We start from the raw sequence: 21,052 nt of genomic DNA on the forward strand, positions 1-21,052 counted from the left end.
AGATCGATCTTTTCCATTCCGATTTCTGATTTTTCGGATCGATCTTTTGTACTCGAGAAAATTGAGAAAATCGATTTTTTGTTTTCGATCTTTTCGATCTTTTTGTAGATTTGTTTTTCAGTGTACATCGGTTTTTTATCTCACCAAAGGCCAGTTAACATTTCTTTTAAACATAATGTCAGCATTTGAATTGCTTCTTCTATGATTTACTTTAGTACAAATGCTGACAGAGACAGAACTGATGGCAGCTACTGAGGGAATGAACTGTAACAGGTTGCGCATAGGATCAATGAACCTAATGTTGACATCAATTACTGGCGAAATATTGTTTTCTAGATCTGGAGCCAAAATCGAGAATCGGCTTCGACTAAATGACAGATGTATGGCACGATTGGCTTTTATGGGATCAGAGGCGAACCAGCCCAGAAGGCTGAAAGCCTCTCAAATAAAGAATAAAAAAATAAAAAAATATGGGATCACTGCTAGCTGAGTTCTTGGGATGTTGTTCAATTTCTTATAACACTTTTTCGATTAATTCATCAGATAAAACGACTACCTGGCGGCACAAGATGAATGCTCTGTGGCTGTGGCCTTCATGCTGTGAAACAAGAGAAAATGCTTTTGATATTTGAATAGTAATATGAAATTTGTATTCCCTGTTCGAAGAAACGATAGTATTCATATAGGATAAGCATATAAATCGAAACAAGCTTTTAATTTTTCGAAAATCGATTCGGCAATGATCGATTTTTTGGTACCGATTTAATCAGTGGATCGATCCCTACGCCGTTCGGAAAATCGATTTTTTTTTATAAAGATCGCCCAATCCCAGTATCGATGTGAAATGGATACACACTTCAGGCATATGATGTTCGTGGACTGCTTCGACCATGTAAGATGCACACGCTCGGCATAGTAACGGAACGACTCGATATGCTCGTGTTTGGGCCGTGCTATTGTAAAATGAATCGTACGGCAAGGGGTCAACTAGGAATGAATTGACGAGCGTTAAGAACGAGGATGGCTGATGAACTATTTTAGCGAATGGTTATTCTAATTGCGGTGACTAATGAATACAAATCTGCCTATTCTTTCAACCTGACTTCAATTCACACTTCTACTCCCCCTGACACGAATTTCGTTACCCGCGTACACATTCGTATTTTAATGTCTATATAAAGTGAAACGAAAACTTTATTTCTGATGCAAAAAAGTTGTTACACCATTAATGGATAACTTCATTGTTTACCCATCGAGAACTCAAATCAAACAACAAACTCAGACAGTTACCAGGTATGCTATAAAGATCTTCGCGTTAGTATTAATGAATATTGTGCACCTTGGGAGGAATTCTAAACAAAATTCAATTTTGTGAAAAAAACATGGGTTTATATCAACAAAATTCACAAATTTGTCAGTGTTTCTGAACACAAAACTGCACGCTATTTTACTATGTGAGTAATTTTCGCGTACGATACAAAAGAATCCAGCTCACCTGTAGTATATGTCAAACCACGTTGAACTCAAATTTCGATACATGCATACGTGGTACATGAGAAAGCGGAACGAATTCACTTTAGGGGGAAGTACTTCAATATGCAATGAAGTTATCCGCGATTTTCGTTATTCGCGATGACCGTGCCAGATTATTTCGCGGATGACCGGGGTTCTACCGTATTTCATACACGAAAAATATAATTCCGGAATTTATGATATTTTTGTAAGAAATTTCAGCTTCTAAAAATAAAAAATACGCGTCTGAATTTTCGATAAGGAACAATTACACATACGAGGTTTGAGCTGAATCAGAGTTATTTTTTATCAGCAAATCTTTGTTCATGCAATTGCTGTTATATCGTGTACATTTATTTGTTTTTATTATGGTTTACGCAAGTTATCTCACCCTTCCCACACATTTCAGGCGCCTTCTGCTAACCGGAACTCCACTGCAAAACAACTTGATGGAACTGTGGTCGCTGATGCATTTCCTAATGCCTCATGTGTTCCAATCCCATCGGGAGTTCAAAGAATGGTTCTCCAACCCGATGACTGGTATGATTGAAGGCAACTCGGAGTACAACGAGACGATAATCAAACGCCTTCATAAGGTCTGTACCCTGTACGTAATATAATATTATGATTATTTTTCTCCACATTTCGTTTGCGTGCTATATCTGTTCTGTTCTGTAAACGGTGGAAGTTTTGTGTCTCATAAGTTCAGTAGGAATTACTTGGTTAAGATAGGGGAAAGTCTCACGTACATTGCGTTTTTTACTACTAAAAATTAATTTGATTGGTATATAATTAACACAACCTTATTTTTGTTGAAACATTGTGTACTTCCTAGTACGATGGATCAATAATCATAATTTTGGTTTATAAATTAAAACCTAAATAAAGATTTGTACATTTTTTCGTATTTATTACAGGTATTACGGCCATTCTTGTTGCGGCGGCTGAAAGCGGAGGTGGAGAAACAAATGCCAAAGAAATATGAACACGTTGTCATGTGTCGGCTGTCTAAGCGACAGCGATTTCTTTATGACGATTTCATGAGTCGCGCAAAGTAGGATATTATTTACTTCACTATTGAGTGCATCTAGCCAACATAATTCCCCTTGTTTTTAGAACGAAGGAAACACTTGCTTCCGGTAATTTGCTAAGTGTCATCAATGTGTTAATGCAACTTCGGAAAGTTTGCAATCATCCAAACATGTTCGAAGAGAGACCAACTATTTCGCCGTTCAGAATGGAAGGAATTAGTTTTCGGACAGCTTCGCTTGTTTACAACATGCTTAATTATGATCCGTTCACTGTGCGTACGAAAAACATCTCAAGCTACATTCTGGACATGTATATTCATACGAAATGTTTCCCTTTTCAGCAAATAGACTTGTCCTCTCTGAACCTGATTCTGATCAAAATAGAACTAGTGCTATCTGCGTATGTGGCACATCGGTCGCATCGATTATGTATGCCGAAACGGCTCATAGAAGAGATCGATTCTATGCCGGAAATTGCACCGCGTTGCCCGACAGGAAAACTAAAGTTGCACGTTAGGATTCCTAGTTTGCGAGTGCAGGAAACGTTGAGCAACAACAGTACGGCAGTAAAAGTTGGCACAAGTCCAGCAATGAAGACTGAAGGAACACGATTAGTTCCACTTGTAAAATCTTCGTTAGTAGATAGGAAGCCTTTAATCGAGGAGATTAGTTGGCAGACAGGCGGTGATTCATCGTCGCCAGATGTAAATTTACGTAAAAGATGTGATATAATTAGTCCTAACAATAGTAGTAATAAACACAATAGTTCTCCAAGGAACAGAACAAGTGCTGGACACGTTGCTCAGATAACACATACATCTGCTGGAAAGCAAACAACGTTAGCGCCGAACAATAGGGGCCCAATGCCAACTCCTTTAGTTACAACTAGTAGTCTGCGTGTGTCGGTTGTTAATCGCACAAACACACCTGCTCCTGGGAGCGCTGCTACGGGAGTAACAAACAATCAAACGGCAACAAGTGAAGTGAATCCAATCTCAACATCACTAGCGACATCGATAGTACAACAACTTAGGCATCATTCCTATTCAACGAATGTCTCATTGATGTCTGAAGAACTAGAGCAGAAAGTTCGTACAGAGTTTTATTTGTCGAGCGTTGAAGAATCCCGCAAAGAGCGAAGGGGGCAAATTCTAGAACTGTTAGGACGAATCAATCAGAAACGCTGTGATGCGGCACCAATATACGGTGAAGATCTGCGTGAGGCTATAAGTAAAGCTAGTGACGAAAAATTCCTGGATGTCGATTCGGTTCCCATTATCTCAGTTGCATCCTTCCATTGCCGAGAGCTATCACGAGATAGGTGTTGGAGTTTTGCGAACGCTTTCAAATCTGTCGAACAGCGAATGGAGCAATTCCGCTCGATATTCAACAATTTTGTCATTTATGTACCTGCTGTTTGTGCCCCTGCCCCAAGCATCCATGTTTCCCATCCGAACCCTTCGCGAGCAAACGAGGAACACGAAAAACACGAAACGCTTCAGACCGTCCTTAAACCAACGCTGAAAATGCTGCATCCGATTATTTCTGCAATGTGTACTCAGGTGAGTGATGATTGTTCGATCTGTAAACACAAGATTTGCTCTAAAAATCGATCGTCTCAAAGTGCTTCTTTGTTATGATTTTTGCTATAGAGCTAGATCATTTTTGCACTGTAATTATCCAGCGGTTGCTTGCGTCTACCGCATTTAACCTTTTGAACCTTGCAACACTAGATTAGCAGAAAAACCTATTGTTTTTATTCCACCATAATTTATGCTATTATTTTCCTTTCCAGTTTCCTGACCCACGTCTCATTCAGTATGATTGTGGTAAACTGCAAACATTAGACCGGTTGCTAAAGCAGCTCAAATCGGGAGGACACCGGGTGTTGATTTTCACTCAAATGACCCGTATGCTGGATGTTTTGGAGGCTTTCCTTAACTATCATGGCCATATTTATCTGAGGCTAGATGGGACAACTAAAGTCGAACAAAGACAACTGCTGATGGAACGTTTTAACGGAGATCGACGCGTGTTTGCGTTCATTCTTTCTACCCGATCCGGTGGTGTTGGCATCAATCTCACCGGAGCAGATACTGTGATATTTTACGATTCTGATTGGAATCCCACCATGGACGCACAGGCACAAGATCGGTGTCACAGGATCGGTCAAACGAGAGACGTTCATATATACCGGTTGGTTAGCGAAAAGACCATCGAAGAGAATATTTTGAAAAAAGCCAACCAGAAAAGAATTCTTGGCGATTTAGCGATCGAAGGTGGTAATTTTACCACAGCTTACTTCAAGAGTTCAACCATTCAGGACTTGTTCACGGTGGACAGTGCGGAGGAAAATGCCTCTGCGCGGCTTGCCGAAGTCGTCGATCGCGAGAAAGAGCGCAAAGATCGGTACCTACATCATTCGGTTACTTCTGGGATGTCGGCCAACGAGAATACGGTAGTGGCCAGTAGCAGTTCTGTGCTCGAAGAGAACAAATCTGCCATTAACGTTTTCGAATCGGCACTGGCAGCGGCTGAGGACGATCAGGATGTTCAGGCTGCTAAGTTTGCTAAAGCCGAGGCTTCGGCCGATCTTGATGAATTCGATGAAAATATTCCGATCGATCAGGACCCGAGAGAGAAGGAACCGGAAATGAGCAAAGCCGAGAAGGAGGTTCAAAATCTTATCAAGCAGGTGAGTTGGTTATTGTGTTCTTTTTTCCCGAGAAATATACAGATTTCTGCTGGCCTTCAGAAGCAAAATCAATGTATATAAATAGTACTTGGGTATAGCAAATCGACGATCCAGACCGCTTTTTGTTAGCTCGTAAGGCCATAGCAAAATGCTATCATCAATCTCGGACAGATGCAATAGACGAGTTTCGCACCAACTCGTCTCAGAGTTGGCAACACCCTCTCAGGATTCTTCAAACTTTGTGGATGTGAAAACACTGATAAGCAATATAAAGTGCCCATTTCATCATCTTTTGAATTTCTTCCATTTATTTAGCTCAAATTCAAGTAAACACTGTAATCTTTTTTTAAGGCTTATTATTATATTCTTTCAAAGTTGCATTTTTTGAATACTAAAAAAAAGTACCCACTTCGAAAACCGATGTTTTCGATAAGTTTCCATCAGAGAGAACTTCAATTGTTCGTTTTGACATGTAGACATGTTTTGACGCAAACGGCCCGACCTAGTGCAATTGTACTAGAGTTGGGCAAATGATCTCATCATAGTTAACAACTCAGAGCCGTTCAGCTTATACAAGTGAGCTGATCAGTTAAATTTTCGGTTGTCTACACATTTCCATCCGAACCGTAACTATCGAGGGACTTTGGAAAGCGTATGTTTTCTTAATAGACAGGAAAAAAAAATAAATGAATTGAATTTGTAATTATAAACCGTTTCGTCTCGAATTCCGAACACTTAAGCTTTGATGGCCATTAAACAGTACTCAAAATGGCACTTTTTCGCGAAATTAATTAGATTTTTGCATTCAATAGAGACTGCAATAAAATTGATTTACAAATACATACATATCAATGGTAAAATACAAAAAAAAAGTTTAATCACATTATCTCATATTCCAAACGCTTCTGTCTCAAATTCCGAACAGCAAAATGCATTTTTTTTAAATTATGACTTTTGAACTACTACACCGATTCAGATAATCGATATATCAAATTAAAGCCAATTAGCTGGGTTTTTTTTTGAAAAATGTCATACTTGCAAAAAAAAAGGGTTTTGTTTTCGTAATTATTGATTGTATTTGTTAAAAATTCATGATACTTGTTTTTTTGCGGAATTTACTAACGCAAACATTTTATCACTGGTTTTGACAGACGTATTACAAATGCTTAGTGTTATAAATCATAGGCTGTGTGGATACCTGTAAATGACTTTAAAATGAAGCTTGTAACTCAAAGAATGTCAGGATTACCGCATATTATCGCTAGCAGAGCTAGCGGTAAAGCTCGAAAGTAAACAAGGTAAATTATTCCGCGCGTCGAGTTACGTATCTATAAATATTCAACGGACCCTTGGCCTGGTTTCTAACTTTGATGTCGTATGACTTTTCTGGTTGCGCAGCATGATGCGCTGGTGGGAAATACACCATAAGAGCATTGAGTATTAGGGTGTCGGCAGGGTGGCCATCCATTCCGGAGAAGCGGAAAATGTCGGGAATCAGAATCCATCGGGAAAAATGGGGGAAATTTCATATTGGATACCCAATTTCTACCAGAATCAATGCTTTGGAAAACACAAACCATAACTGAGTCGAATGATATTTCCATAATTACAGATTGATTGATTTGTTTTCAAATATAGAGTCTTTAAACCATTCGTCATTCTAGCATTGGAAAACGCTGATTAGGAGATACTCTATGGAGTGCCCTAAAATTTATGTAACGACCATTCGCATACATATTTTTGTCACATGAACCTCCCATGATACCTCTATGTAGTGTTGAAAAAAATCACCTTCGCTAAGCTCAAATGCGTAGATTTTCGGGCTAGGTTGCATCGAAAACTGATATGTTCCAATCAAAAATCAAAATGAATATGAACAAATGAACTTTTGTTCTTCAATATGTTTTGAAGTTTATTTTTCCACCCAGTGTCATTTTCATTATGATTATTCAAGATGCCAAAATTGAATTTCATTTTAGCCAAATGGATATCAGCTGTTGTTTACTTTCAACCTGAGGCAGCTGTGTGCGGTTGGGTTTTATTTATGCCGTTGTTACCGTCTCGCTAAACAAAATCCTGCGCGATTTCTTGCAAAGTTCGTTTCATCGAACTCTGGCGTTTTTGTTCTCTAAATGGTCCTAAATAGTTTTTCATTTTTGAATTTTGACTCAAAATCAATGCCAGAACGAATATCGTTTCGAATGTGATGAATATCAATTTGTTGCTCTTGATAACAGCGTTGCTTAATAAATAACAGCGAAGTTATGAACCTCACTCAACGTCGAATTCATTCATTATAGCAAATTTGTTCATGCATCAGTACCAGTGTTTGGATTTCGATCAAAATCGAATGATACACAATGTGTCATGCAAGAAAACTCTCACGAACATATAACCAAATATGAGAGGATCATTCAGATACTTGTATGAATGTCAGTAATCACTTGTGTAATATTTAGTGATTAAACTGAGAGAGGAACGAAGACTGTTGATTGTATATCCGATCTGTATCAAACATCGCATACCATTTTCGAAGCCTGCATACAAGTTTGAACCGCATATATTGTCCCGCTCTACTATAGCGAAACCCACTGCACAGGCAAGTGCAAAGCAATAAATGATACAAGAAAAATTACGTCATCATTCGGTCACCATTTGCGGAGAGCAACAAATGGGGAAAGAGATTTGCAGCACATAACAACAATAGAATACCGCTGGGGGAAATGTTTCCTGAAAGATCATATTTGAACGAACAAAGCGATTTTTTCAATGAGTGGATCTTTTGGCAAACACTGATCAGTACAGAACAGAACAGTACAGTACAGAACAGAATGAACTCGTTTGTTATTGTCATCAATATAATGAGGGCAGTGTGTTTCAAGCTGACAAAAAGTCATTTACACTGAAATAAAATCATATTCGTTACTCGCGAATATTTGTTGATATTCTAAGACACTGCCTCTATGTACATAAAACAGAGAAAAAACAACACGAAAGTGAATTTTGGAAACTTTGTACCAAACGATAAACCCTAGAACAGTGATCGTCTTGAACACGCGCGAATATCTGCCATGAAGCAGAATCAAATACATATTAAAAGAATTAGTTTTTAAAATCATCAAATTTATTTTAAAGATATCAAATTTGTTTTTTTGAACAATAATTAAAAAAAAATATTTTATTGAACTACAATTAACATATTTTAAAAATTGAAGTTGAATTCGCTTGCATGATCTGCTGCACTAACTCCTTTGCTTTGGTCTGTTGTCTATGGGGAATGAATAATAATGTTAAAAATTTGCAAATCATATAACACTGGAATAAATACTCACATCATATTTCATCAGTACTATAGGGAATCCAGTAGGTCCAACTATTGACAGGAGATTTGCCTTGGAGTCTCGCAAATACTCAAAAAAAAAAACGCAAGAAAAAATATATTAATAAAGTTATCAACAGAAAAACAAAACAATCAAATATAGTATAAAGCATGACATTAAATAACAATGTAAAGTTCAACAATACCCGGAAGAAATAACAGAAAAAATAATAAAAAACACTAAAACTAAAAAACAAAAACGAAAAAAAATTCAACTGAAACCATAATGTGAACTCTAAGTAAACATACTGAAAGCAGAGGCCACAGAAAAAACATCATTACAACGAATTAATCAAAATCAACAAAGAAAGAATCTTAAACCACAATACAGAAATCTGAATAAAAAACCACAACAAAATACAGAAATATATTAAAACTGAATGCAACAAACGAACAAAAATAAAGACTACAATAACAACTCACAACAATAACCAAAAACCATAACATAAAATTGATTCCGCTATCTCGCCTATCATTAATAGTAAGGATTCAAAACGACAACGATTGAGAAAACTTACCCCTTTTGTTGCTTTCAGTCGTTGATTTTCCTGCCGCAGTTTGATATTCTCTGCTTGCGCCTTCCGAAGATCTCTCTCAATCTTCATTCTCTGGAACACCGCCATCTCCATCTCCGTTGCATCCAATGGCTCCCAGTCGAACAAATCCTCGTCATCATCAACGAGAATTACTTCACTGGGAACCAGAGGTGGAGGCGTTTCATCTTCAATCATTCGCTCGTTCCACTGCTGCATCTGGTTTGGCTTTAAAATTGGCTGCAAAAAAGAGTTTTGTTAGTATCATACAACACACTCAGAAATAATTTTTGTTACCTTGATGACGGAGCGTTTTCCATTCGATTCTCCATGCACTCCAGGTTCCCGGTTGGTCAAAGAGCGTTTTGGGACTAACGACCCGGTGGGAATCTTGGACGTGAATGCCGCTCGCTGCATATTGAATGGTGATGGGATTTATACTTGCTTCAATCTTCAAAGTATAAACCTCAGTGAGAAAACGTATTGCACGAACAATAAGCTTGCTTAGATTGAATTAGAAATTAGGAAATGAAATCGGGTCTTCATTGTTTTTTTCGTCACCATGACATTGTATGTTATGTCATGTGCAAGATGATTTTGTTGTGATTCTGGTGATGGTATGTAAATTAAGTTAATTATTAACTAGTTTCAAGCTTTAAATATAATTTCTTGCAGCTTTATTGAGTATGGTAGAATTCATCTTCTTCAATGGAAAATTGAAATGAACACAGCAAGAATCATCTTTATGGAAACTGCCGAACCTAGTGAATCCATTTTTGTGGGTGTGTTGCAAAATGCTTGCACAGTTTTCGGAAGAATTACCTCAAAATGGCATTCAACCTTATCGCTCGGAATAAAGCATTGTCGACCAAGAAGGAATCTATGAAATGGAAGAGCCAAAGAGACGTTTCTCTTGGTGAATATTTCTAGTGTAAAATAACAGTTGCGAACTAGTAACCATAAGGTGTTCAATAAGTGTTATTTTGAAGAGCCGCGATTCTTTGCTTGGACCAATTGTTTGTACTTCTGGTGAGCTTTTGTATGTCAAACCGGCGAAGATGTTAATTCGCGACATGATGATTATGTCGCGCGTGCTCTGGTGTTCAATCCGGAAACCGAATTGCTCTTCCGATAGTGTTCCAATACGTTCCACATACGTTATCGACTGTTAACAATCGTCTCCAAAACCTTTTTGTAAAGCGGTAATATGTTTATCGATCTGGCTTCGTTGATTTCGGTAGTTTTGGTATAGGAATCACCCCCGTCTTCTTCCATGCTTCTGGGAACATACCATGCTGAAGAAACCCGTTCACTATAAGACGTGGTTGGTTCGCAATTACAATCAATGAATCAATCATCACTCCCTTCGTAACATTGTCTACGCCAGCGCAATCTTTTAGAGATGTAATTGTTTGCTTTAGCTTCCACATACTGATTGGTTCAGTAATTCATATTCTTACCTCTTATGGTTTTCTTATGGCTTCCAATGAAAACTTTCGTATCTTTGAAAAAATAGTAGTTAATAGTTGAAATGTAGATCCTAGTGGAACTTTTGCCTCCTTAACGTAGGTATTGCTCGCGTTATTTTTATTAGCAGTCCTTAGTTGAGAATATTACGCCGAAAAAACACGTCTTGAATGCAGTGGCGTCTTGTGAGTAAATTGACTAGTTGTGCACCTACACGGTGACCCAAAACTTTTATTCAAAACTGCAAAATGGGGGTTGATTAGTGCTCGAATTTCAAGCATTTCTGAGTCTTATTCTAAATTTGAGCTATTTTTCATAGTCGTGCGTAATTTATATATGTTGTATATAAATTCAATATAACATTGCATACTTTTAGGCGCGACATGATCATCATGGTTGATTAGTGCTCGAATTTCAAGCATTTCTGAGTCTTATTCTAAATTTGAGCTATTTTTCGTAGTCGTGCGTAATTGATATATGTTGTATATAAATTCAATATAACATTGCATACGATTAGGTGCGCAATGGAATATGATAGGATGTTTCTCAAATATTACAGTGTTGTTTTCGGGGACAAATTATTTCTTTGATTAAATTTTCTCTAGTGTTTCAGTAATGAAATTATTTGTTCTGTGCGATGGGCAAACCAGTCAATTACGTTTTCTAAAAAACCCTTTAGAGTTGGACCTCAAAAAGCATTTTGTTTATAATAGCCATAAGTATAAGTCTGTAAACTATAAAGTTCCCTCACATCTAGCATTGGAAAATGCTGATTAGGAGATACTCAATGGAGTGACTAAGATTGATGTAACGATCATTCGCATAGCTAATTTTGTCATATTAACGATTATACCACCATGCACATAAAACAGAACAAAGAAAACACGAAAGTGGACTTTGAACACTTTGCACCAAACGATAGACCCTAGAACAGTGATTACCTTGAAATGAACGCGCGTGAATACCTGCAATGAAGCAGAATCAAACACATATTGAAATAATAATTTTAACTATCAAATTTATTTTAAAAATATTAAATTAATTTTTCCAACAAAAATTAAAATGAAAATAATTTATTGGACTTCAATTAATATAATTTAAAAAACTTCTTAAATGCTCTCTGCTCTCATGGATTCGCTTACATGATCTGCTGCAGTAACTGCTTCGTTTTGGTATCTCATCTGTGAGAAATGAATAATAATGTTAAAAATTTGCAAATCATATTACTCTGGAATAGATACTCACATCATATTTCATCAGTACTATAGGGAATCCAGTAGGTCCAACTATTGACAAGAGATTCGCCTTGGAGTCTCGCAAATACTCAAAAAAACGCAAGAAAAAAAATATATTAATAAAGTTATCAACAGAAAAACAAAACAATCAAATATAGTATAAAGCATGATTCAAGAAAATTATTATCATCGAACGGGTTATTGTAAATATACCATGAAATATATAAAAAAAATGGCATCAAACATCGCAACATTAAATAACAATGTAAACTTCAACAATACACAGAAAACAATAACAGAACAAATAATAAAAAAACACTACAATGAAAACAAAACGTAAAATAAATTAACTAAAACCATAATGTACTCTAGAACTCCAAGTTTAAAAAAATATAATAAAAGCAGAAGCTACAAAAAAAAAACATAATAAAAGCAGAGGCTACAAAAAAAACATAATAAAAGCAGTAGCCACAAAAAAACATCATTACAACGTATTAATCAAAATCAACAAAGGAAAAATCTAAAAACACCAATACAGAAATTTGAATGAAAAAAAAGCAACAGAATACAGAAATATATTAAAACTGAATGCAACAAACGAACAAAAATAAAGACTTCAATAACAACTCACAACAATAACCAAAAACCATAACATGAAATTGATTCCGCTATCTCGCCTATCATCAATAGTAAGGATTCAAAACGACAACGATTGCAAAAACTTACCCCTTTTGTTGCTTTCAGTCGTTGATTTTCCTGCCGCAGTTTGATATTCTCTGCTTGCGCCTTCCGAAGATCTCTCTCAATCTTCATTCTCTGGAACACCGCCATCTCCATCTCCGTTGCATCCAATGGCTCCCAGTCGAACAAATCCTCGTCATCATCAACGAGAATTACTTCACTGGGAACCAGAGGCGGAGGAGTTTCATCTTCAATCAATCTCTCGTTCCACTGCTGCATCTGGTTTGGCTTTGAAATTGGCTGCAAAAAAGAGTTTTGTTAGTATCATACAACACACTCAGAATAATTTTTGTTACCTTGATGACGGAGCGTTTTCCACTCGATTCTCCATGCAATCCAGGTTCCAGATTGGCCAAAGAGCGTATTGGGACCAACAACCCGGTGGGAATCTTGGACGTGAATGCCGCTCGCTGCATCTTGAATGGGGATGGGATTTATACTTGCTTCAATCTTCAAAGTATAAACCTCAGTGAGAAAACGTATTGCACGAACAATAAGCTTGCTTAGATTGAATTAGAAATTAGGAAATGAAATCGGGTCTTCATTGTTTTTTCGTCACCATGACATTGTATCTTATGACATGTGTAAGCTGATTTTGTTGTGATTCTGGTGATGGTATGCAAATGAAATTATTTATTAACTAGTTTCAAGCTTTTAATATAATTTCTTGCAGCTTTATTGAGCATGGTGAAATTCAACTTCAATGGAAAATTGGAATGAACATAGCAAGAATCTTCATTGCAACTGCCGAACCCAGTGAATCCATATTTTGTGGGTGTGTTGCAAAATGCTCAAACAGTTTTCGGAAGAATTACCTTTAAATGTCATTCAACCATATCGCTCGGAATAAGGAAATGTTCGGCGAAGGAAGAATCAATGAAATGGAAGAGCCAAAGAGGCGTTTTTCTTGGCGAATACTTATAGTGTAAAATAACAGTTGCGTGCTAGCAACCACATGGTGTTCATTAAGTGTTATTTTGAAGAGCCGCGATTCTTTGCTTGGACCATTTGTTTGTACTTATGGTGAGTTTTGTATGTCAAACCGAAGAAGATGTTAATTCGCGACCTAATGATTATGCCACGCGTGCTCTGGTGTTCAATCCGGAAACCGGATTGCTCTTCCAATAGTGTTCCGATACATGCCATCAACTGTTCACAATCGTCTCCAAAACCTGTTCGTAAATCGGCAAAATATTGATCGGTCTGTGGACTTCTGGCTCGTCGATTTCGGTATGTTTGGTATAGAAATCACCCCGTCTTCTTCCATGCGTCTGGGAACAATGATACAAGTATTAGTAGTACTTAGTCGAGAATTTTATGCCGAAAAACATGCCTTGAATGTATTCTAGAGTGGCAAGCTCTAGAATATATACGTCACCTCAGTGCAAGTCGGAAGAAATTTCTTTGATGAAAAACATGACGGCCCGAACGTGAATCGAAGTCGAACCTCCGGCATGATAATGTGTGACTCTAACCACTCGGCCAAGAAAGCCTCAACAAGTCATTAAAATAAATCAATTAAAAAAGTGCTTCTTCGTATCAATGAAGCTTTCGCACCCGGGCCGGATGAGTTGATTTTCAGAACATCAACAACAATAATGTTCGACATTTTTCAATTGTTCGATAGGCAATTTTATAAAATATGCATTTTTGTCGTAATAGATCAGTGGTATTCAATCTTTTTTTTAATAAGGGTCACAAACACGTGTTAGTCATTAGTTTTGACAGGCCCGACGAATGAATCGTTCCACTAAGAGAAGGGAACGACATTTGCCAACCCATAAACCACCAATTTGGCAGATTTACAAAACTCTTAGTTTTAACATGTACCGTTGATTGCTCGCTGTCTTAAACGACAATGGAACACTGAACTTATTGTATATTCAAATAGTTTTGCAATATCTCTCACCAAATAACATCTCCAACGTTTTAAAAACAATTAGAACGGCGGCAGGAAACCCGAACCGAATTGTGTGATGGGGTGACGACAGCAAAAACAATCGTTGGGGTGGAAATAATCACCTTCAACTTTCCATCGAAGAACCGCTCTTACCGCTGAAAAATACCTTCTCCACATCCGAATTGAAATGCGTGTACTTCGACGCTACTTATATCCCGGAAACAATGCTTTGCTCGATCGGAAAAACTCATCTAATCATCCGACTACCAACCAGATGGCGGCGACAGCAAGGCTATCCAAACGGTCTTCCTCAAGGCTGAGTTTTTAGTTTTCCAAATCGGCCATTTTTAAGGTTGCAGGCGAATGAACTGAGGATGTTTAAAACCTTTACAATTCGAAAAATTCATAGAAACATGAGCAAAAAAGAAAAAGAAAATCAATTTGCTTTTTATTTTTTGGATATCAACATTTTTAAAATAACTCTTCAGTCCTAAGCGTGGTGATTCATATCGTGATTTCGAAACTAAAAGACGAAAACTACTTCCCTTCAGTAAGAGTCAATTTCGGTTGGGTGTATTCTCTACGCATACTGAAGCATCGATTCTTCAATTTCGTTCTTTTTTTGTCTTTTTCTTTCAAATTGAAAGCAGACACTTCCACGTGACGATTGAAACGTGATATAATTATTATCATTCGAATGAGCTATATGTCAGTTTCATTTCACTTGTGAATAGGCTGACCAAATAATACAGGAACATGAGACACGTAAACCAAAGTTTTTTTTATTGTGATATTTTTCGAAGAATTTTATTGAGTGAATGAAACCGAGTTTAAAACAAAATAATCAAAAGTTCTGTTTGCGAATTATCATAACTTTCATGGTTTCAACATTGAGCCGTGACTTTTCCTTTGTCCACATAGACAACCGGTACTACCAGGTAGACACGTGACCCTCTACGATTTTTTACGTAGGACTACGTTTTTCAGTAAGCGTGCCAAATCAGAAAACAAGTCACGATTTTATGAAATAAAGTTAACGTTAACAATTACTTCGGCTACGAATGAATTTTATTGATTTGCACACCAATCGAATCGGAAATTTTCGAAGATTTGTTTGATGTGCTGTACATTGTGATTCTCTAATCTTCAAACGGTTTGAGTTAAGGAAAATAGAAGCAATCCCATTTTCCCATACATTTGTTCTACCTATGTGTGCGCTTACCTACCCGTGCTGTTAATATAGCGCAATTTATGAATGTGAGATATAATGTTCATATACCACTGCGAATCAAATGCAGCGTTCGTTCTATAGGCATCGTGGAGAGAGGAAATATTGCAATGTAAGCTCTGCTTGTTTTTAACTGATTATAAATGATTGAGTATACAAGCTACAAGTTACTCTGGTGCACCCGTGGCTAGCGTCTCACGTTATCATGCCGGGTGTTCGGGTTCGATTCCCGTTCTGGCCGGGGATTTTTTCGTCAAAGAAATTTCCTTTAACTTGCACTGTGGTCACGCGTATTCTAGAGCTTGTCCCTCGGAATACATTCAAGGCGTGTTATTTGGCTTAAGAAATCTCAACTAAGTATTAATAAATGACGCTAGTTCATGCATACGTTGAGGTGGCAAAAGTTCCACAGGGAACGTTATCGCCATTCAAGAAGATACAAGTTACAATAGAGGCCGGTGAAAGTTATTAAAAAAAAGAATTACACCTGCTTCCAAGGGAGTCTAAATGAGAACTGATTTTATTTATGTGTTCTTTGGAGCACTCGTGCGATGAGGTATTTATTTCAGCAATATTATTTTTCGGTGCCATGTGTATCTGCGTGTAACTTACATAATAAATAATGAATAAATAAATATGTTGTGAATTCAGGGATGTGATTTATTGGTAAATTTTCATGAATTCGAACATTGTTTCCGTGTTAAAAGTGGCGTCAAAGTGCATCATACTTCTAGCCGAATGTTTTGTTTTTTTTCTCGTGCGTGTTTTATTGGGAATTTCGTCGAGAGGGGCCTGAATGCTTTCGGTAGTGCTTCACGCTCCAAATGTATTTTGTGCTAAGCTGAAGAAGATTTAAATTATGGAAGTCACAACTTTTAATTTTTTTCGAAGCTTTAGGCGAAATAAGATATTGCCACACACTTATTTTTCCAAAATATTCTATTGGTTTTCCAACAATTTGCCGTACATTATATTTTAATCAGATATCTGTATTTCGAGTTTTTTCATTTCTTTAAACATTTGCACCTACCGATTTGCAATTAGCACGGTTTCTTTGTTCCACATTTTTATCACATAAATTATAATTCCATCAATCACTTATCAAACAAACTATTTCACCTATTTGAACAGGTGCTTTCAATATCTAACCTTTTAGGAATGAACTTTAATAAAATTCATACATTCAATTGTGTTTCCCCTTGATTAGCCTTCCGATATAGAATGTATTACAACGCAGTGTCGAAAAGTTCACAGTCCACAGTTTTAATAAATTTAGCATAATATATTTCAACTGGATCAACTGGAGTTTTAAGAATAGTTTGCAATAAGGCCGATAAATGTCTGAAAGGTCACTAACCGATCTCTGGTAAAAAGAATCCATAGTCTGAGGCACGGGTTTCAGAAAAAATCGCGTAGTACAACAAAACATATTTGTTTTCTCTTTATACTCAAAATACGGTACAGATTGATAAAAAGGCGGGACAATAATAAATGGTTGAACAAACGGTACGTTTGGTTAGCTTTCATGTGCTACGTTGTATTTCATTTCTCCAAATTGAATTGTCCCGGATGGTCTTCTAAAAAAATGGAATTGGAATCACCCAAGCGGGGAGTAAAGGAAACACTAGACCTCGACATTTCATGCAATTTGAAGACATTTGGCATCATCTTTTTTTTTGAAACCAGCGATTTTCTCTACTGCGCCCTTGGGTGATTTTTCGATTTTCAATAAACTAAAATGTTGACCGCTTTGCGATTGAGCTGAAATTTTGCATAGGATGTTCTTTCGAGGTAGTCAGCATTTTTTATAGGGTAACTTTTTGAAGTTTTAGACACAGACACATGCTAGTCATGGTGTCGCGGCCGAAAAAAAAAAGATGGTTTCCATTGCTTGAAATTCGCTGCACATTGATGCACTGTTAACCCGGAAACGATTATTGAATTCACGAAAATTAACTGATCGATCAGAAAAAGTCACCAATAAGTCATTCACGATAGTGACCAGATGGCAGTGGTAGCGAGGCTTTCCAAATGTTAGTTTAGTTTTCCAAATTAGCTTTTTTAAGGCTAGAGGCGAATGAACTGAACAAGAATGAAACCGAGAGTCTGAGAAAACCTTTATAATTCAATATATCGTCATCATCCAACAAACCCAAACACGTTCCTAAATTTAGTGAAGCTCTTTTCCAGAAAAAATATTGAATTCCATTCGCTTTGATTACTAATGTTAGAATGCATCGAATTTTTTCGAAAGTTTTGGTGGTTCTAAACAGAACCGATGGGTTTGCGTGGTTTTATAGAAACAGTGGAAGATGGATGATTCACGATTGATTGTTGTTTTCGTGATAAAAATACACGAGGTTTGTGTCCTTATTGCTAATGCACGTATCGCACCCAGTATACATCCCGAATATTCTTGTTGTGATGGACACAGTGCGGCCCGAGACGATTACATATTTGATCTCCCACCACTGTTATCTCTTCGATAACGTATAAGATCAACAAACCGTACGTGTGATTCAATCATACACAATCAATCTCCACATAACAGTATGAAAACCAAAGCGGTGCGTTCTATTTGATATTTCTCTTCCGTTTTGCTTCTGCCTGTCAGTGCAAACTCTGCACTATGCTCAATTCGCGCATCTTCGGTGAATGCATTTTGAGGCGAAAACGAGCACAATATTTGTAATGCGTATCGTCATTCGACGATATGCATCAACCGCGGACCAATCTTGACTTCGATGGATTTTCAAACATTTTTATAGATTTTTGTGATTTTATGATTTTGAGTTTTCTTTCAAAGCAGTATTTGAGCCATGGAAAAGATGGGTCAATAGTTAACAAACATCACTCATACACATTTAATTTTTTGAAAGTGATTGTCATACCACTTCTTTCAGTCGGCAAAAAGGTATTAAAGACCAAATCATTGCACTCCAAATGTAACGCTCTCGTTTTCGAAAATTTTAAACTTACACTCCAGTACAATTACATAAACGACGTTACACCGGGATACTTAATTAGCTTATATCTCCACATTCACAAAGTTTGAACAGATTCTAAGAGGCTACTGCCAGCCCCATGAGCGAGCTGACGAGTAATTCATCTATACTATACACTAAGATTTTTTGTCTTGATTATTAATGTATGTTTCCAATTTATTCCATTTAGCTGAGTCCTATTGAAAGATACGCAATGCGATTCGTTGAGGACACCGAAGGCACCTGGACGGCTGTACAACTGAAGGCTGTGGAAGCGGAAATAGAACAACAAAAGCGCGAATGGGAGGCCAATCGATTGGCTCAGCAAAAGCGTGAAGAAGAAGCTGCTCGGAAACAAGAGGCGGAAGAGAGTGAACTATTGACGTTTTCACGGGAGGATGCAAACAACCAGGTTAATAATAAATCTAGCTCCAATGTTTCTAGTAGTAGCTGTAATCACGCTAATAACAATATCAGTAAGGAAGGTAAAAAGATAATCCACCGAAGAATTGTTATGGTGAAAAATGTTCACAGGGGTGTTTTGGGTAAACGTAAGATGTCTGCCGCAGTTGATGTTGGAGCAAAAAGAGTTGATTCCGGGAGCAGAATGACGTCTTCTATAGAAAATGCAGAAGGAAAAAAACTTAAAAGGATTAGAACGGGGAAAATAGATCCATTATCATCGGTTGATCGATCGCACAAAATGACGCGGTGTAGTATCAGAAATAACACTCTGAAGTCTAATAGTATCATTCGCAAGAAATTACGTCGGAAAATCCCACGCCTGAAACTTACTAATGAACAAAATGACGGAAAGAGTAGTGAACCAGAGGTTGACAATGACAAAATGACGAAGGAGGTTAAAACTACGGAAGAATTCGACAGTGAGTGTAGTTTGGATGTTATGATTGATTCTAACGACGCTCCAGACTCCGATTCGAACCAAATGAATAATTATTATTCATCACATGACGATGAGTCTGGTAGTCAAAGTCTGGACGATGCGTGCCCCAAAACAGCGAACAAACTGAACGATTCGAAATTTTCCGATCCGGCATCTGGTGACGACGTGAATAGCACTCCTCGCACAAGATCTCGCGGTTCTGTTAAGATCAATCTATGGACATTAGATGATAGTCCCATACTACCTGTCATAAAAAGGCCTAAAACAACCGGGGATAACTCTAGGAGTAGGAAGAACACGTCCGCAACATCCGAACATCAACAGAGCAGTGATGCTCAGTCCCAAGACGAGAAAAGTGTTGTGGAAGAATCTGTAGCCACTAGCAATAATCATGACAATTGCGTGGATGATAGCGTACTTGTGTCAGAGAATTGTACTACAACCGTATCGAACGATACCAGCAGTTATGTGGTGGACCCTGGTATATCTGAAACAATAAAGGAACTGAAAATTATAGTAACCGATGTGAAGCAAATGAGACACGCTAAAGTGCTAGATGGATTCGCTAGCCCACATCGAACACCTTCGCCAAAAGCACGAAAACTAAAAAAGCCTCAGTGTAGATCCGCCAACAATCGTACATTGGATGGTTGGGTATCGAAAACCCCAAAAACTGCCGTTGCTAATGAGGACTCCGATTGTGCAATGAACGACAGATCGCCGCTACAAATGGGTCGAACAACACGAGCGTCGGCAAAAGTGGACAGTAGTGTGGCGGCAATGGAGAATGGTGAAACATCAAGCTTTTATCATTGATCCCTCGCCCGTTTTTTTGAATGATCATTAGGCAATCTGAGAAGAAGAATGACGTTGAATGAGTTGCGCATGGTTCAATGAAACCATCAATTATTTGTTATGATCAATTCGTATTCATTTAGCTTCAAAGACTCAGCTAGTTATTATTTTGATAATGTGCATATTAATTATGTAAATAGAAGCATCTCACTATTATTCAGTAATGTTCTTTTATTTGCAATTTTTTTTGTTAATAGTCTTATTTATTGAAATGTAAATTGGTTCAGCCAGCTAGTGTTCTAGGTGACAACACAAAGGCATATTATTACAGTCTGAAGAGAGATTATAAATCTCGTGGAATGAGAATAAAATCTAGACGAAACCATGTTGACGAATAAAATTATTCAAATAAGTTTTCGTTGCTGATTACATACATAGAATCGATTCCATTCCGATCGAATCAGGAAGTGATTTCTATAAACTATCCAGGTCATTCATGTAAAAAAGAAATCTAGGAGATAACAAATTAACTAGCAAAAGTATCAATCTAATTCTAAAGTGTAGGATGGAGGTTTGTCTAAAGAATGATTTTGGTTAAATTGAACCTCAAAAATCCCAAGATATCGCTCTATACTTCGTGAATCTGCA

General features: G+C 37.3%; 1 protein-coding gene across 3 annotated transcripts in view; it reads left to right on the forward strand.

Annotated features, from left to right (window-relative positions):
* Positions 1-21,052, forward strand: part of LOC129771638 (helicase domino) — a 79,577-nt gene that overhangs the window by 47,289 nt on the left and 11,236 nt on the right. For all 3 annotated transcript variants that reach the window (XM_055775499.1, XM_055775500.1, XM_055775501.1), the window contains exons 9-14: positions 1,922-2,108; positions 2,430-2,566; positions 2,629-2,815; positions 2,885-4,105; positions 4,339-5,238; positions 18,896-19,117. In XM_055775499.1, coding sequence (XP_055631474.1) covers positions 1,922-2,108; positions 2,430-2,566; positions 2,629-2,815; positions 2,885-4,105; positions 4,339-5,238; positions 18,896-19,117 — 2,854 coding nt within the window. The remainder of the gene's footprint in view (positions 1-1,921; positions 2,109-2,429; positions 2,567-2,628; positions 2,816-2,884; positions 4,106-4,338; positions 5,239-18,895; positions 19,118-21,052) is intronic.

This window comes from Toxorhynchites rutilus, chromosome 2, assembly GCF_029784135.1.
Source record: "Toxorhynchites rutilus septentrionalis strain SRP chromosome 2, ASM2978413v1, whole genome shotgun sequence".
NCBI classification, from domain to species: domain Eukaryota; kingdom Metazoa; phylum Arthropoda; class Insecta; order Diptera; family Culicidae; genus Toxorhynchites; species Toxorhynchites rutilus.